This window comes from Dendropsophus ebraccatus, chromosome 7 (assembly GCF_027789765.1).
Source record: "Dendropsophus ebraccatus isolate aDenEbr1 chromosome 7, aDenEbr1.pat, whole genome shotgun sequence".
In the NCBI taxonomy this organism is placed as follows: Eukaryota; Metazoa; Chordata; class Amphibia; order Anura; family Hylidae; genus Dendropsophus; species Dendropsophus ebraccatus.
In genome coordinates, this window is record NC_091460.1 from 112,043,544 (window position 1) to 112,061,027 (window position 17,484).

General features: G+C 41.4%; 2 protein-coding genes across 4 annotated transcripts in view; one reads left to right on the plus strand and one right to left on the minus strand.

The window, feature by feature from the left end:
* The window catches only part of ABRAXAS1 (abraxas 1, BRCA1 A complex subunit), a 125,263-nt gene that overhangs the window by 26,294 nt on the left and 81,485 nt on the right, over window positions 1–17,484 (minus strand). The window lies entirely within an intron of this gene.
* GPAT3 (glycerol-3-phosphate acyltransferase 3) overlaps window positions 14,691–17,484 on the plus strand; it is a 39,249-nt gene continuing 36,455 nt past the window's right edge. Inside the window, exon 1 of one of the 2 annotated variants that reach the window (XM_069978192.1) lies at window positions 14,691–14,958. In XM_069978192.1, coding sequence (XP_069834293.1) covers window positions 14,856–14,958 — 103 coding nt within the window. In that variant the 5' untranslated portion in view covers window positions 14,691–14,855. The remainder of the gene's footprint in view (window positions 14,959–17,484) is intronic. The other variant, XM_069978191.1, reaches the window with a different exon arrangement.

The following is a 17,484-nucleotide window of genomic DNA, read 5'->3' on the forward strand; positions in this document are numbered from 1 at the left end:
AACCTCCAAAGTGCTCCTTGAGTGTCGTGGTGCAGATGTATCGTGATGTCCACAAAATTCAACATCCAACCGATGGGATAATGATACAAAGTAGCGGTTTATTGAGGCAACGCGTTTCGGCTTGTGTAGTAACAGACAAGCCTTTCTCAAGCCATAAAACCCATCTCAATACAACAACATATATATAAACATATATATACCACCCTATGATGTGGCCTCCAAACACTTCCGGGTGAGGACTCGCCTCTAACTAAGATTGATATGATGTCTAAACTATAATAGATATAAATCTCCATGTAATAGTGACAAAATAAATCATATTACCTTCGACTACTTGATAAGACTCCATTTTCCGTACTGTCCGTGGTCCAAAACCCAGGGGACACTGCAACAGGAAATGACGTTGCATGTTCAACGCAAATAGCGTGTCTGCTGGAGTGGGAATAGCACTCAGGGAGAGATCTAACTAAGATTAGCGTAGGACCTTTTGGTCTAAATCGTGCTGGAACGCAACTCCTAACGCTAGCTACGTAGCGCATGCGCATGAGAGACATGCGTAGAACCACAAGGCCCATAAGAGCCTATTAACCCCATTTATGCTGGTAAAGAATTCATTCAAGGGCATGTAGTGCATTCGCAACTCTATCCTTACTGTTCATGATACTTAAACATGCTCAATGACCTCATTTAGACCATTGGGTACTAAACTTTGCATTTTGTAGATCCAAAACGACTCACGTCTATTGAGACGTGTGTATCTATCAGCAATATTTAATGGGATCTGTTCAATCGGTAAAATTGTGATTTTGTTGAAGTCACTGTTGAGTTCCTGTAACAAATGTCTTGACACACTGTGTTTTTCAAATTTCCTATTCGTATTACATCTATGATTATTCATGCGAAGGTGCAGAGGCTGTATGGTCCGCCCAATGTATTGGAGACCACATGTACAATTAAGCAAATAAATAACAAATGATGAAGTACAATCTAAATTATGTCTGATCTTAAAAACTTCCCCTGTTACAGTAGATTTAAATGAGGTGATTCCATCAGCTATATTGAGGCAACATTTACATCCTTTTTTGCCGCATTTACGTATGCCTATATTTTCTAAATCATCTTTTTTGTCTGCAATGCTCCTGCGATTTCTAAGTTTACTTGGAGCTATTGTTTCTTTGATGGTTCTCCCCCTACGAAAAGTGAGGGCAGGTCTATCCGGAATTATTTTATTTAGAACTGGATCTTTTTTCAATAGATACCAATATTTTTCCAATATTCTTTTAATGTGTCCATTACTATTATTATATGCTGTAATAAAATTAGTACGATATTTTGAAGAGACTTCTTTCTCTCTCTTTTCTACTCTCTCTTTTCTAGGAATAAGTAATTCTTTTTGTTCCATTTTGCAGTTCTTCAAAAAAGCATTGTGGACTAAATTCTTGGGGTATCCCTTCTCCAAAAATCGTTTTTTTTTAAATTTTTGACTCGTCTTTAAAATCTTCTAAAAAAAAGTACAGTTTTTCCTCACTCTAAAAAACTGACTAAAGGGAATATTCTGTTTCCACTTTCTATAGTGTGTACTCCTATAATCTAAAAAACTGTTTGAATCTACCTTTTTAAAATGAGTTTTAGTAAAAATCTTTCCATTTTTATGACTAACAACTAAATCTAAAAACACTAAACACTCGGAGTTTATAACCGGGGAGAAAGTTAAACCCCAGTTATTAAGGTTGAGAGTATCAACAAATTTCTCTGCTGAATATAATTTGTCATCATTCACTCCGTCAGATACAGAAATGACAGTCCTGAACAAAGGGCTTTCCTTTTGTCCTCCCCAGTGTGCTGATGAATTCGAATTGTTTCTAGATTTAAATAATTTCACAAGAAAGCTAACATTAATGAGACATTTTGAAATAGAAAAAAGTAATACTAATATTAAAGAAAAAACTATAACAGATAGCATTGAGGACCCTTTTAAACATCAAGATGTGAAAGGTAAATCTAGTTTTTATCCATTGCACCATAGAGGACATTTCCTACAAACATTTTCTGAGCTAGTTATGGAAGATTTCAAAAAAATACCCCCAAAAATACCTAGGAGGGGGAACTTTACTAATAATGACAAATTAGCTCTAGAATCTTTAAAAAAATAATGCAAATATAGTAATAAGAAATGCTGACAAGGGGGGCAGTATTGTCATTCAGGACAAACAAGATTACATTAAAGAAGCTTATAACATCCTGGGAGATCAAAAATATTATATAGAACTAAAAAAAGATCCCACTGAAGAATTTAAAACGGAGTATTACATGTTGATTGATAATGCACATAGAGAGGGAATATTAAATAAAAAAGAGAAACAATTTTTAACCATAGAACATCCCAAACTAGCGTTCTTTTACCATCTCCCTAAGGTGCACAAAAATCTGAAAAACCCCCCAGGAAGACCGATCATTGCAGGCATAGGGAGCCTGACAGCTAATTTATCACATTTTATAGATTTGTATTTACAAAACATGGTCATTTCGCTACCATCATATCTCAAAGACTCTAATGCACTCATCAAAGATCTTATAGATTTCAAATGGGAAGATGATTATTTATTTTTATCGTTAGATGTTTCTGCATTGTATTCTAATATTGAACACGTTAGGGGACTCGAGGCAATGATGTATTTTTTAAAGAACTCAGACATGAATAACACTCAAGTGGAGTTTTTAGTGAAGAACATGCGGTTCATTTTAACCCATAATATTTTTAGTTTTGAAGATAAGATGTACCAACAGACCAGGGGTACGGCGATGGGGACTCGGGCCGCACCCAGTTACGCCAATTTGTTTATGGGGCGGTTTGAGTCCTCCCATATCGCTTGTCTGGAAAACACATAATTTATTATAAACGGTACATCGATGATTTATTCATTATATGGAAGGGGACCCGAGATTCAGCAGAGAAATTTGTTGATACTCTCAACCTTAATAACTGGGGTTTAACTTTCTCCCCGGTTATAAACTCTGAGTGTTTAGTGTTTTTAGATTTAGTTGTTAGTCATAAAAATGGAAAGATTTTTACTAAAACTCATTTTAAAAAGGTAGATTCAAACAGTTTTTTAGATTATAGGAGTACACACTATAGAAAGTGGAAACAGAATATTCCCTTTAGTCAGTTTTTTAGAGTGAGGAAAAACTGTACTTTTTTAGAAGATTTTAAAGACGAGTCAAAAATAAAAAAAAAACGATTTTTAGAGAAGGGATACCCCAAGAATTTAGTCCACAATGCTTTTTTGAAGAACTGCAAAATGGAACAAAAAGAATTACTTATTCCTAGAAAAGAGAGAGTAGAAAAGAGAGAGAAAGAAGTCTCTTCAAAATATCGTACTAATTTTATTACAGCATATAATAATAGTAATGGACACATTAAAAGAATATTGGAAAAATATTGGTATCTATTGAAAAAAGATCCAGTTCTAAATAAAATAATTCCGGATAGACCTGCCCTCACTTTTCGTAGGGGGAGAACCATCAAAGAAACAATAGCTCCAAGTAAACTTAGAAATCGCAGGAGCATTGCAGACAAAAAAGATGATTAAGAAAATATAGGCATACATAAATGCGGCAAAAAAGGATGTAAATGTTGCCTCAATATAGCTGATGGAATCACCTCATTTAAATCTACTGTAACAGGGGAAGTTTTTAAGATCAGACATAATTTAGATTGTACTTCATCATTTGTTATTTATTTGCTTAATTGTACATGTGGTCTCCAATACATTGGGCGGACCATACAGCCTCTGCACCTTCGCATGAATAATCATAGATGTAATACGAATAGGAAATTTGAAAAACACAGTGTGTCAAGACATTTGTTACAGGAACTCAACAGTGACTTCAACAAAATCACAATTTTACCGATTGAACAGATCCCATTAAATATTGCTGATAGATACACACGTCTCAATAGACGTGAGTCGTTTTGGATCTACAAAATGCAAAGTTTAGTACCCAATGGTCTAAATGAGGTCATTGAGCATGTTTAAGTATCATGAACAGTAAGGATAGAGTTGCGAATGCACTACATGCCCTTGAATGAATTCTTTACCAGCATAAATGGGGTTAATAGGCTCTTATGGGCCTTGTGGTTCTACGCATGTCTCTCATGCGCATGCGCTACGTAGCTAGCGTTAGGAGTTGCGTTCCAGCACGATTTAGACCAAAAGGTCCTACGCTAATCTTAGTTGGATCTCTCCCTGAGTGCTATTCCCACTCCAGCAGACACGCTATTTGCGTTGAACATGCAACGTCATTTCCTGTTGCAGTGTCCCCTGGGTTTTGGACCACGGACAGTACGGAAAATGGAGTCTTATCAAGTAGTCTAAGGTAATATGATTTATTTTGTCACTATTACATGGAGATTTATATCTATTATAGTTTAGACATCATATCAATCTTAGTTAGAGGCGAGTCCTCACCCGGAAGTGTTTGGAGGCCACATCATAGGGTGGTATGTATATGTATATATATGTTGTTGTATTGAGATGGGTTTTATGGCTTGAGAAAGACTTGTCTGTTACTACACAAGCCGAAACGCGTTGCCTCAATAAACCGCTACTTTGTATCATTATCCCATCGGTTGGATGTTGAATTTTGTGGACATCATGATACATCTGCGCCACGACACTCAAGGAGCACTTTGGAGGTTGGAGTCGGTCCCTTGATTCCCCTCAGAACTTTTGTTGGATCTACCCGCTGGCAATTGGGTCAGTTGGAATACTCCGAGTGGTACCGGCTGCGGTGTATATTGTGAGCCTTCAATAGTGTTGTGCCTATACTAGCACAACACCAAAAGGTGAGTGCATTTCTAAGATACCAGCTGCCCAAGTGATATTGCACCAGAAGGCGCCTTTTTTTCCTATTTCTTTCTTCCACTACAATTCTCAGCATACCTTCTTGTGGGGAGTTGCAAATTACAAGAAATTATGCTGAAAGTTGTAGCGCACCAGGAGGTATGCTGGGAGTTGTAATGCACAAGAAGGTATGCTGGGAGTTGCAGTTGTGCAGAAGCAGCCTCCCGACACAACATTCCAGCATACCTTCTTATGCACTACAATTCCCAGCATATTTGCAGTCTGGACGGGGGAATTTATATTTGTATTTTTACGTGTTTTTTTCAAACTTTAGTTAGTATCAAATTGGTATTGAGTATCGAAATCCGAAAGCTGGTATCGGTATCGAACTCAAAATCCTGGTATCGTGACATCCCTACATCACCGGGTTATCTCCTTTGAAGTCAGCACTGACCTCTCTGACCTCGGAATACCGGCTTTCACACAGCTCCCACTGTGTAATCTTTTGTTCTCTGCTCTCTGCTGGTGACTAATCTCCCTCCTCCCATAGATTAGACAGAGCTGGACTGATGCAAACTATTCGATATTTCCTGATAATGATCAGTGAATGAGAGAGAGGAGGGAGGGGTGACCTGGGGAAAGTCTTTTTGAATGCAGATAATTGCATATTTGCCTAATGAACCCAATTACAAAGTTCCTGAAGTTCAGTCTCCTGAAGGCAGATTTTTTGAAAAAAACAAACAAACTAAACACAGGAATTCCGGCCAATACAGAGAGTCATAGCTCATGTGTCCATCAATTACATGACTGCCTCCTCTGTGAGCGCTCAGATGGCCCGGGATACACACAGGAGCCAGAAGCAACAAACTCTGCAAGCTAAGTACTTCTATATTGTATTGTGAGCGAGTTTTGGAGCGTGCGAGTTTTTGATCTGAAGTGTGTTTTTGTCTAAAGTGTGGGACTTTAATATTCTGGGACTTTAGATTCGGGGAGTTTTAGAGGAAAACAAATTGTTTATTTGCTTTTGAACACATTGTTTGCTTTTGTTGCTTGTTTGTTTTTTCTTTCTTTATACATAATATCCCCATATAAATGAGCGCCATGTTTGACAATGCGGCCCAATGTACATCTTGTGCGATGTATGCAATCCTTGATCAACCGATCGAGGGTGCATACCATTGTGGGAGATGTGTGCATGTTGCTGGTTTGGAAGCCCAGATCCTGGATCTAAATGAGCAGCTGCAACGATTGAGATGCATTGGCAAACTGGAAAGGGGTCTGCTTCTGACTGAGCAAGCACTCCAAGGGGTAGATGGGGGAGAGAGTGATAGCATGGAGGTACAGGAGGAAGAGGCAGCTAGTTGGGTCACAGTTAGAAAAAGGGGTAGAGGGAAGAGTGTGAGGGAGGCCAGTCCTGATCTGGCACACCCCAACAAGTTTGCCAAATTGGCGGATGAGGGGGATGTTGATTCAGGGGTGGCATTGCTGCAGCAGGACACTGCCTCTGAAAGCCAGGGGGGTGTCTGCTCCAGTAAGGTGGGAAACAGGAGTTCAGGGCAGGCCAGGCAGGTACTGGTAGTGGGGGACTCAATTATTAGGGGGACAGACAGGGCAATCTGTCACAAAGACCGGGATCGTCGAACAGTGTGTTGCCTTCCTGGCGCTCGAGTTCGTCACATCGCGGATCGGGCTGACAGATTACTGGGAGGGGCTGGCGATGACCCAGCAGTCATGGTGCACATTGGCACCAATGATAAAGTTAGAGGTAGGTGGCGGGTCCTTAAAAATGATTTCAGGGACTTAGGCAGGAAGCTTAAAACTAGGACCTCCAAGGTGATATTTTCCGAAATATTACCTGTACCACGAGCCACACCTGAGAGACAGCGGGAGATTAGGGAGGTAAATAAGTGGCTCAAGAGCTGGTGTAGGGTAGAGGGGTTTGGGTTCATGGAGAACTGGGCCGACTTCTCGGTCGGTTACAGGCTCTACGGTAGGGACGGGCTGCATCTCAATGGGGAGGGTGCAGCCGTGCTGGGGGAGAAGATGGCTAAGAGGTTGGAGGAGTGTTTAAACTAGGGACCGGGGGGGAGGGCAACTACAATATAGTAAGTAAAGACAGAGTAGATGGAGAGCTGGGCCTAGATTATGGAACTGGGGGTGGAGCGGCGGGAGGGGTTAGAATAGTCACTAGTGATAAAAGGAAAGGGAATATGGACAAATATATTAAATGTATGTATACTAATGCTCGAAGCCTCACTAATAAAGCTGAGGAATTAGAACTCATAATGGTTGAAGAGAAATATGATATAGTGGGGATAAGCGAGACATGGCTGGATGAGACCTATGACTGGGCCGTTAATATCCAGGGTTATAGTCTATTCAGAAATAACCGTAAAAATAAGAAAGGGGGAGGGGTCTGTCTATATGTTAAATCATGCCTTAAGCCTATTCTGCGGGAGGATATATGTGATGATAATGTGGAGTCTCTTTGGGTAGAAATAAGGGGAGGGACGAAGAATAATAAAATTCTTATAGGAGTGATTTATAAACCGCCAAGTATAGTGGAAGAATCAGAAAATCTTCTTATAAGACAAATAGATGCGGCAGCGAAGCAGGGGGAAGTCATTATTATGGGGGACTTTAACTACCCAAATATCAACTGGAAAGCAGAAACCTGCAGCTCCAGGAAGGGAAGCGTGTTTTTGGAAATAGTAAAAGATAATTACCTTTCCCAACTAGTAGAGGAACCAACAAGAGGGGGGGCCCTTCTGGACCTGATCTTAACCAATAGGCCAGACAGAATATCAAAAATAGAGGTGGGGGGTCACCTAGGTAATAGTGACCATAACATAGTAAGTTTTCAATTATCCTTCAATAAAATGATTAGCAAAGGGGCTACAAAAACATTAAATTTCAGGAAGGCTAATTTCCAAAAACTAAGAGAGGACCTTGGGAACATAGACTGGGACAATGCCTTCAGAAATAAAAGTACACAAGAGAAATGGGACATATTTAAGAGCATCCTGGGTAAATCGTGTGAACGACACATACCATATGGGAATAAACGTAGTAGAAATAAGAGAAATCCAATGTGGTTAACTACAGCTGTAAGGGGTGCAATAAATGATAAGAAACAAGCATTCAGACAACTAAAACAAGAAGGTAGTGGGGAAGCATTGAGCAACTATAGACAGAAGAATAGAATGTGTAAAACGCAAATAAAAGAAGCAAAAATAGCAACAGAAAGAAGGATAGCCAAAGAAAGTAAAACAAATCCCAAAATGTTCTTCACCTATATAAATAACAAAAGACTTAAAACCGAAAATGTTGGTCCCCTCAAAAATAATCTGGGTGTAATGGTGGAGGGGGAAGAGGAAAAGGCCAATCTACTAAATACATTCTTCTCTACTGTATTCACAGAGGAGAATCCCATAACAGACGATATGACTAGGGATAATGTTAATCCTCCCATAAATCTCACCTGCCTAACACAACAAGAAGTGGGGAAACGCCTTAAAAATATTAAAATCCATAAGTCACCGGGCCCAGAAGGTATCCATCCTAGAGTTTTGCAAGAATTAAATACTGTGTTAGACAGACCGTTATTCCTATTATTTAAAGATTCTATTACGACAGGGATTCTTCCACAGGACTGGCGCATAGCTAATGTGGTACCAATATTCAAGAAGGGGTCAAGGAGCGATCCTGGAAACTACAGGCCCGTAAGTCTAACATCTATAGTAGGTAAAGTATTTGAGGGGATTGTAAGAGATGCTATACTGGAGTATCTTAATGAAAATAATCTTATGACTCAGCACCAGCATGGATTTATGAGGGATCGGTCCTGTCAGACTAATCTGATCGGCTTCTATGAAGAGGTAAGTTATAGACTGGACCTGGGGGAGGCTGTGGATGTTGTGTATCTGGACTTTTCAAAGGCATTTGATACTGTGCCGCATGAAAGGTTGGTCTACAAAATGAGGATGCTGGGACTCGGGGAAAACGTATGCAAATGGGTAAGTAACTGGTTGTGTGATAGAAAACAGAGGGTGGTCATTGATGGAACATATTCAGATTGGGTTTTAGTTACTAGTGGGGTACCACAGGGGTCAGTGTTGGGTCCACTTCTTTTTAATATTTTTATTAATGATCTTGTAGAGGGGCTACAGAGCAGAATCTCCATTTTTGCAGATGATACTAAACTGGGTAAAGTAATCAGTACAGAGGAGGATAATATCATATTACAGAGGGATTTGGAGAAGCTAGAGGCTTGGGCGGAGAAATGGCAAATGAAGTTTAATGTGGATAAATGTAAGGTTATGCATTTGGGCCATAGAAATAATAAGTACAGTTATGTGCTAAATAATAAAACACTGGGTAAAACTACTTCCGAAAAGGACCTGGGGGTATTGGTGGACAGTAAACTCAACTTTAGTGATCAGTGCCAGGCAGCAGCTGCCAAGGCTAATAAAATAATGGGATGCATCAAAAGAGGTATAGATGCTAAAGATGAGAACATAGTTTTGCCTCTTTATAAATCACTGGTCAGACCACACTTGGAATACTGTGTACAGTTTTGGGCACCGGTATATAAGAAGGACACAGCTGACCTAGAGCGGGTGCAGAGGAGGGCAACAAAGGTCATTAAGGGAATGGGTGGGTTACAGTACCAGGACAGGTTATCACGCTTGGGGTTATTTACGCTAGAAAAAAGACGTCTTAGGGGCGATCTGATCACAATGTACAAATATATGAATGGACAGTACAGAGATTTTTGTAGTGGTCTTTTTACTCCTAGGTCTGTAACAATGACAAGGGGGCATCCTCTACGTCTAGAGGAAAGAAGATTTCATCATCAGCATCGACGCGGGTTCTTTACTGTACGAGCGGTAAGACTGTGGAACTCTCTGCCACATGATGTTGTCATGGCTGATTCAGTAAATAAGTTCAAGGGAGGCCTGGATGCTTTTCTTGAACAATATAATATTACAAGTTATGGGCATTAGATTTCTGGTGATACGTTGATCCGGGGATTGTTCTGGTTGCCATTGCAGTCGGGGGAGGGGGGAGGGGGGGGGGGGGAGTTTCTCCCTGTGGTGGGGCGTTTGTCTTCTGCCTCATAGGGGTTTTTCGCCTTCCTGGATCAACACAGTAGGATTTTCCTAGGTTGAACCTGATGGACTCTTGTCTTCTTTCAACCTTATTTACTATGTTACTATGTTACTATGTTACTATGTTACACAGAAATTCTTATTTTCCTGTTTAGTTTCCTGTTTTTTGAGCAAAAAAAAAAAGAGTCAGGAAACAGGAAGTGCCGTGTTTTCCATGATAACTTCCATGATAATTAAAAAAAATAATGAATGTAGATTGCAAACTTACTTTATATCACATGTACTGCTGATTTAGATTTTAAAAGTTATAACGACAGTGACACTTTAAAATAAGAGATGAGCGAATCTCGAGCATGCTCGAGTCCATCTGAACCTGAATTTTCGGCATTTGATTAGCGGTGGCTGCTGAAGTTGGATAAAGCTCTAAGGCTATATGGAAAACATGGATATAGTCATTGGCTGTATCCATGTTTTCCAGACAACCTTAGAGCTTTATCCAAGTTCAGCAGCCACCGCTAATCAAATACCGAAAGTTCGGGTTCGGATAGACTCGAACCCGAACCCGGTTCGCTCATCTCTATTTAAAATTAGTTTCTCTAAAATACAATACTCTTGTATTGTATTTCCAAAGCAGTAGAGTTTTTCTGTGGGGATTTGCTGCTGCTCTGGGCAGTTCCTGTCACGGACAGAGGTGGCAGCAGAGAGACCTGTGTCAGACTGAAAAGAAAACACCAGTTCCTGCAGGACATACAGCAGCAGATAAGTACTAGAAGGCTTGAGATTTTCAAATAGGAGTAAATTACATATTTATGTAACTTTCTCAAACCACTTGATTTAAAAGAAAAAGATTATCCCTTTAAATCTGGAATGTTCTCTTCTATGGTTGGTAACTTCACAAGCTGTTATAGAAACACTCCTGCTTTTCTTGCTTTTGCCTGTAAGTGCACGAGGGATATTCCAATCAACATTCATCATGTCTTCAATACATTATATGTATTATGGATTACTGTTGATTATAGACGATCCCTAACATAAATGGCAACTCCGCCTCCTCTTCTCTATCTTTTCTGTACAAAATAGATCTTTTCGGAAGTTCCTGTCACCCACATAGAAAGTGACTTTTAGCTTCCAGGTGAAGTTCTATATGAAATTATTTTCTTTATATGTATTATTTATCTGACGGCAGAAGATCGTTGCTATCACAGTCATTTGTCTTTCAACATGTTGTAAGACAAACGACAGCAATGATCAGCCGACATCATTCATGTTGGCTGATCGTTGCCTTCTATTACACGGGTTGATTATCGGCCGTAACGGACAATATCGGCCGAATATGGCCGATAATCGTTGCGTGTAATAGGCCCTTAATGTTCACACAACAGCTTTTTTTGGCCACATTGCGTCTGTTTTTTGGACAGCCGTGATTTTGTTGCCAAAAACGTTTCAGGTTTCCAGGTTTTAAAATAACAGCAATTATTTGCCATTAAAGTAACGCTGTCACCCCCTTTTTGCATTCTGACTCCTCTACACAGGTGTAGATTGGTAAAGGGTAAATTTAGCAGTTTTCATACCTTATTTTATATCATATCATGGTGCTTGTTCAAGTAAAAAGTGATCTTTTATCAACTGCAGATTGTGATCAGTGGGCTTCTTGGCATAAGTCCCACTTAGCCCCGCCCACAGCGCCACCATTGGCCTCACCCTTCCATGACGTCATAGGTGTCATTGGAACAGGCTGGATTAAAGGTCTAGGCCCCACCCACTCTAGATGGGCCCATGTGCCAATGATGTTACAGAGGGCGGGGATGTGGGTGGGGCTAAGTGGCGGTATTGCCGTAAAACCCCGCCTACTTAGCACAATCTGCAGTTGATAAAAGATCAGTTTTTACTTTTACAAGCACCATGATGTATGATATAAAATATGGTATAAAAAACTGCTAAATTTACCCATTCCACCTGTGTAGAGAAGTCAGAATGCAAAAAGCGGGTGACAGTGTGACTTTAAATGTCGGCCATTCACTCAATTTCAACAGTGTGTGAACATAGCCTTTCTCTATTTTCAATCCACTCCTGGTTTTGGTTGCAAAATACTGAGAAAATATACTGTGTGTGAACATAGCCTAAAGGGGTATTCTTATCTCATCTAACCTAGCTAAACCTGTAGGACTCGTCAAATAAAATATTATTGCAAATACATTCATTTAGCAAATTTGCCTTCTAGTCCAGATGTGCCTGTTTTTTTCCCCTCCCATTGTTGATAGCTAGTTGTCTAGGTTACCGACCACCAATCTGCTTTTTGCCTCCCATTGTTGACAGATGGTTGTCTAGGTTACTGACCACCACTCTGCTCTAAAACAGTGGTCTGGTGGTGTGTATAAAGCTATAATGTAAACATATATAGCAGAAGCGAAAATAGGTGGGGGCAGGGGGGGGCGGTGGCTCCTGGGTCCACTCAGACAGGGGCCCACTCAGGTCCCAGACAGTTAATGCTGTTTGCAAAAGCTATTGCTTTTGCAGACAGCCTTAAAACGTCTGTAGGGGCCCCCAGACAGCATCAGCGCCCGGCAGGTGGGGGCCCCCTGCTCCTGGGGGCCCCACTCAGTCACCTGATGCTGCCCCTGGCTGATGGTTGTGCTCTCTCCTCTCACATGTTGCAGGCGCTGCAGACAGCTCCTCCCCCACACACTCCCCGGCAGGCTAGATAACGCTTTGAAAGAGAAACAGTGAATGACAATCACTCACTGCCTCTCTGTACAGGACTGTCTCCGGTTCTGCAAGTGGTAAGATGTCTGGTTATCTTACCACTTGCATTCGGTCTCCAGCAGGCACAGAAGCAGGCACCCCTGCCTCCTCAGGACCCCTCTTCCTCCTCAGGACCACTCGTCCCCCTCTCCCCAGCTCAGTAAGGGCAGCCCCGTCCCTGACCCCCCTCTAGCTGCAGGCACAGTATGGTGGCAGAGGTCTGTCTGGGGGCGGCTGTCTGACCTGGCAGGGGGATAAAACAAGAAGAATTTGTCCTCAGGCTTCCTAAAGCTGCTCCATGTCTGTGTCGGGGCAGAGCAGAAGAGGGAGGGAGGCCCAGCAGCAGCAGCTGAGCTATGTACCAGAGCAGCATGGCAGGAAGTAGTGTGTGTGTGTGTGCCCTGTCCCCTCCTGTACAGCCTGATCTCCTGACCCCTCCACTGCTGCTGGCCTGTAACATCTATCAGAGAGACAGACACAGGAGGTTAGTGTATATCTGTGTAATGTGTGTGTGTCTCTATATACGTGTGTGGTGTACATGTATGTATATATGTGTGTGTGTGTGCGTATATGTATGTATGTGTGTGGTGTGTGGTGTACATGTATGTATATATGTGTGTGTGTGTATATGCATGTATGTGTGTGGTGTATATGCGTGTGTGTGTATATATATATAAATAAATAAATATATATATACGCGTGTGTGGATATATATGTGTGTGTGTGTGTATTTATATATGTGTGTGTGTATATGCATGTATGTGTGTGGTGTATATACGTGTGTGTGTGTGTGTGTGATATATACACGTGTGTGTGTGTGTGTGTGTATATATGTGTGTGTCTAATTCTCCTGCGTGGGGAGGTATGTGGTGGCATGGTTTGCTTATTCACCAATGTAGTAGAATATATATAGCCTTTGTTATTCAGAAAACATTGTCATCTGCTGAGGTTCCCTATGGGTAACATAATCGGTTGGGGGCCCACTCAGACTCACTCGCCCCCCCTAGGCTGAACCCCTAGCTACGCCCCTGATATATAGTGATATAGCGATATAGTGAATTTTTTAAATTTTTCACCACCTGCTTTTTCACTTTCTTTATGTGCAGTGACCCACTTTATGCACTGGAGGCGGGCCTGGCGCCCCCAATGTAATGATATCCCCTCCCCTCTGTGACACGCCTCCATTAAAGTTAAAGTGTCACTGTCGTTTAAAATTTTTTTTGCGGAAATCAATAGTACAGGGGATTTAAGAAACTTTGTAATTGACACTTTAAGTCTGGCCTCATCACTGAGGGGATGGGATATCATTACACTGGGGGTTCTAGGCTGACCCCCAGCGTATAAAGTGGGCCGGTGCACATGAAGAAACTGACACTGATTGAGGGAAGGGGGCAGAATTTTGAAATGGAAAAATTTGTAACCTAACTGGTACATTCGCTTTACCTTGACATAATCTACAAGTGTCACTGTATTAGTTGAGATAAGAATACCCCTTTAAGTCTCATTCAGAACACAACCTGAAACAGAATCCACATGTTTTTTTTTCCCCCACAGCACAGATTTATAAAAACTATGGGAAGCTGATTCCCTGCATTGGAATCCTCATGAAACATACCCAGTGTGAACACTGAAGGTAATAGACAAAAGTTCTTAGATAAGGTGTCCCTGTTCTGATAACCAGAACAGGGACACCTTATGTGGTTTTTATTTATTATTTATTTATTTATTTATTTATTTATTTATTTTGGGGGGGCATGGTATATGAGACATATACACTATAGGACTGGATTACCAAAGAACTCTGTGTTCCGGATCGGCCACCATATCAGATTACTAATAATAATGCACAAGGTTAAAACTTCTAGTGAAGGTGAATAATTCACTTTGTGTTGAGGGCAAAGAGCAGCCCCGACTCGCAGGAGGGCACAGAGGTCGGCGGTGCTGTGCCATAAAGAGGCTGCAGGGGAGGAGGAGGAGCTGCGGGAGGGGCCGGGTGGGACCTGCACAGTCTAGGAAGTCCAGCGATCCTCCACAGGAGTTCAGTGTTTCCTGCCATCTCGGAGGAGGAGAGACCGATGACATAGTGCGAGGCTGCGGGCTGACAGCTCTGCTGAGCCATGGACGACCTCAGAAGCCTGGCGTACAACATCTTCACAGTATGGCTCTCCGTCATCTTCGTCTTCATCATGTTACCCTCCATGTTCGGCATGTCTCTGGGCATTTCCGAAGTCTACATGAAGATCCTGGTGAAAATACTGGAGGTGAGCGGTGAGCTGACACTGGATTGTGCGCACTCTGTGCGACTTTTCTTCTCCACACCTCAGTCATTGCGACACAGGGCGCTGCTGCACACTTTCCATGCTGGCCATAGACTTACAGAGAGGATAGTAAATCAGAGCTGCTCCATTGCTTCTGACCACTCACCTCTGCTATATCAGCTGGAGCAGGTGGAGGGGTCATGGCTGATGCTGGGGAAAAGCTATGGGGGTCAGGAGTTTGTTTTCCCAGTTTGGTGATTTGTTTACACTACTTGTAGTTGTTTATTAATAATAATGGTGTCTGATAATGTGAAGGGAAGGCTATATGTAGCAGCAATGGATGAAAGTGAAGCCATGTGGTTTCTCTCTGTGTTGTCCTTGCCCTGAACCATTGTAAAGCTGTCAGCACCTCAGTGTTGTGAATCCTGTTGGCAGTGGCTGCAGTATACTGTACATCTGGGATGTGACAAATACTGATAATTGTTTAAAGCCTTTGAGGTGTCATTGTGACCTAAGTTTTGATCTCCGGGGTCAGGTCATTAAAATGAAGGAACACAAATGCTTAACTGGGAATTGTGCCCCTTAATTTCTTATAGCCTATTCTAAGGGCCCTATTACACCAGACGATTATAGTGCAAAAAATCGTTACATTGTTCGAACTCTAATCGTTCTGTGTAATTGCAGGCAACTATCGGAAAATCGTTCGTATGTCGTTGATCATCGATTTAGATCTGAACCTAAAATTATCGTTAATCGTTCGCTAACCATTTGCTGTAATTCCAGATTCGTTCGCTCAAGTTTCTCATTTGTTCTCTAATTGTTTAGTGTAATTGCACATTGTTCATTGTTTTGCTGGGATCAGACGGAATAAACGATCGTAGTAACAGTCGTGGTAATGATCGTTACTAACAACCATCGTTCTGCGTAAGGGCCCATTTACACAGAAAGATTATCTGCCAAAGATTTGAAGCCAAAGCCAGGAACAGACTATAAACAGAGATCAGGTCATAAAGGAAAGCCTCCTCTTTTCAAATCCATTCCTGGCTTTGGCTTCAAATCTTTGGCAGATAATCTGTCAGATAATCTTTCTGTGTAAATGGCTCCTAATATGGTGAACCATTTCAGGTTAGCGATAAACAATCTCGTTTATCGTCAGTTGTTAATCGTTAAGTATCGCTCCGTATAATAGGACCCTAAGCTTTTCCTTTGAAGAGTTGAGCATGTGGTGTACACTCATAGAGAATTCAATTAATCCGGATATCAAGAGAAGAAATGATCGGAAACTTATCGTGCAGAAAATCGTTAAATTGTTTTTATTCCCTTGTGGAACTGTTTGAAGAAGAAAAAAACTGCCCCCCTCCCGTAAAATAAATTGTTTCCAATGACATTTCCTTTTTTTCTGCTTAAAGGAGAAGTCCGGTGAAATTTTTTATTAAAATATTGTATTGCCGCCCAAAAGTTATACAAATCCCCAATATACACTTATTACGGGAAATGCTTATAGTGCTTTTCCCCCTGCACTTACTACTGCATCAAGGCGTCACTTCCTGGGTAACATGGTGATGTCACTTCCTGGATAAAATGGTGATGTCACGCCCGACTCCCAGAGCTGTGCGTTCTGTGGCTGCTGGAGAGGATGATGGCAGAGGGATGAACAGTGTCCCTCCAGTGCCCGGTGTCTCTGTGTCCCTCTGCCATCATCCTCTCCAGCAGCCACAGCTCGCACAGCTCTGGGAGTCGGGTCGTGACATCACCATTTTATCCAGGAAGTGAAGCCTTGATGTAGTAGTAAGTGCAGGAAAAAAGCACTTCATGTGCATTTCCCATAATAAGTGTATATTGGTGATTCGTATAACTTTTGGGGGGCAATACGATACTTTAATAAAAAATTGTCCATGTGACCATAGCCCAGACAATAAGATTTTTTTATTATTTATTCTGCAGAATTTCTGTATTTTGTTAATCCACTAATAGCAAAACATAAAAAAGCCTTGTAAATATGGTATTGCTGTACCCAAAGACTAAACCTATAATATTATTTTTACCATAAAGAAAAAAAAAATTACAGTACCCTAGTTCCTCCACACAAATTAAAAGATGCCATAGAACCTTTAAGAATTTTTTAATGGAAATGGTTCCATTAAAAAGAACAACTTGTCCCGCAAAATAACCTGATACAGTGACTGAAAAATAAAAATGTAAGGGGTTCTGCAATTAAAACTTACTTGTCCCCTATCCACAAGTAAAAGATTGCGGGGGTCCGACCTCCATACCCCCCTTACGATTTCCAGATTGGCCCCTGGCTCATTTGTTTTGAATGGGTCTGCATGTGACCCACGGCTCTATTCCTTCTCTAGGGAGCCGCTGGAGGGAGCCAAGTGCTGTACTGCGCATTCTCCGGCAGCTCCCAGAGAATGAATAGAGCCGTAGGTCACATGCAGACCCGCGGCTGTATTCAATACAAATGAGCTGGGGGCCCATCTGGAGATTGCCTGAGGGAACAGAGATCGGTTCCATTGAAATCTCTTA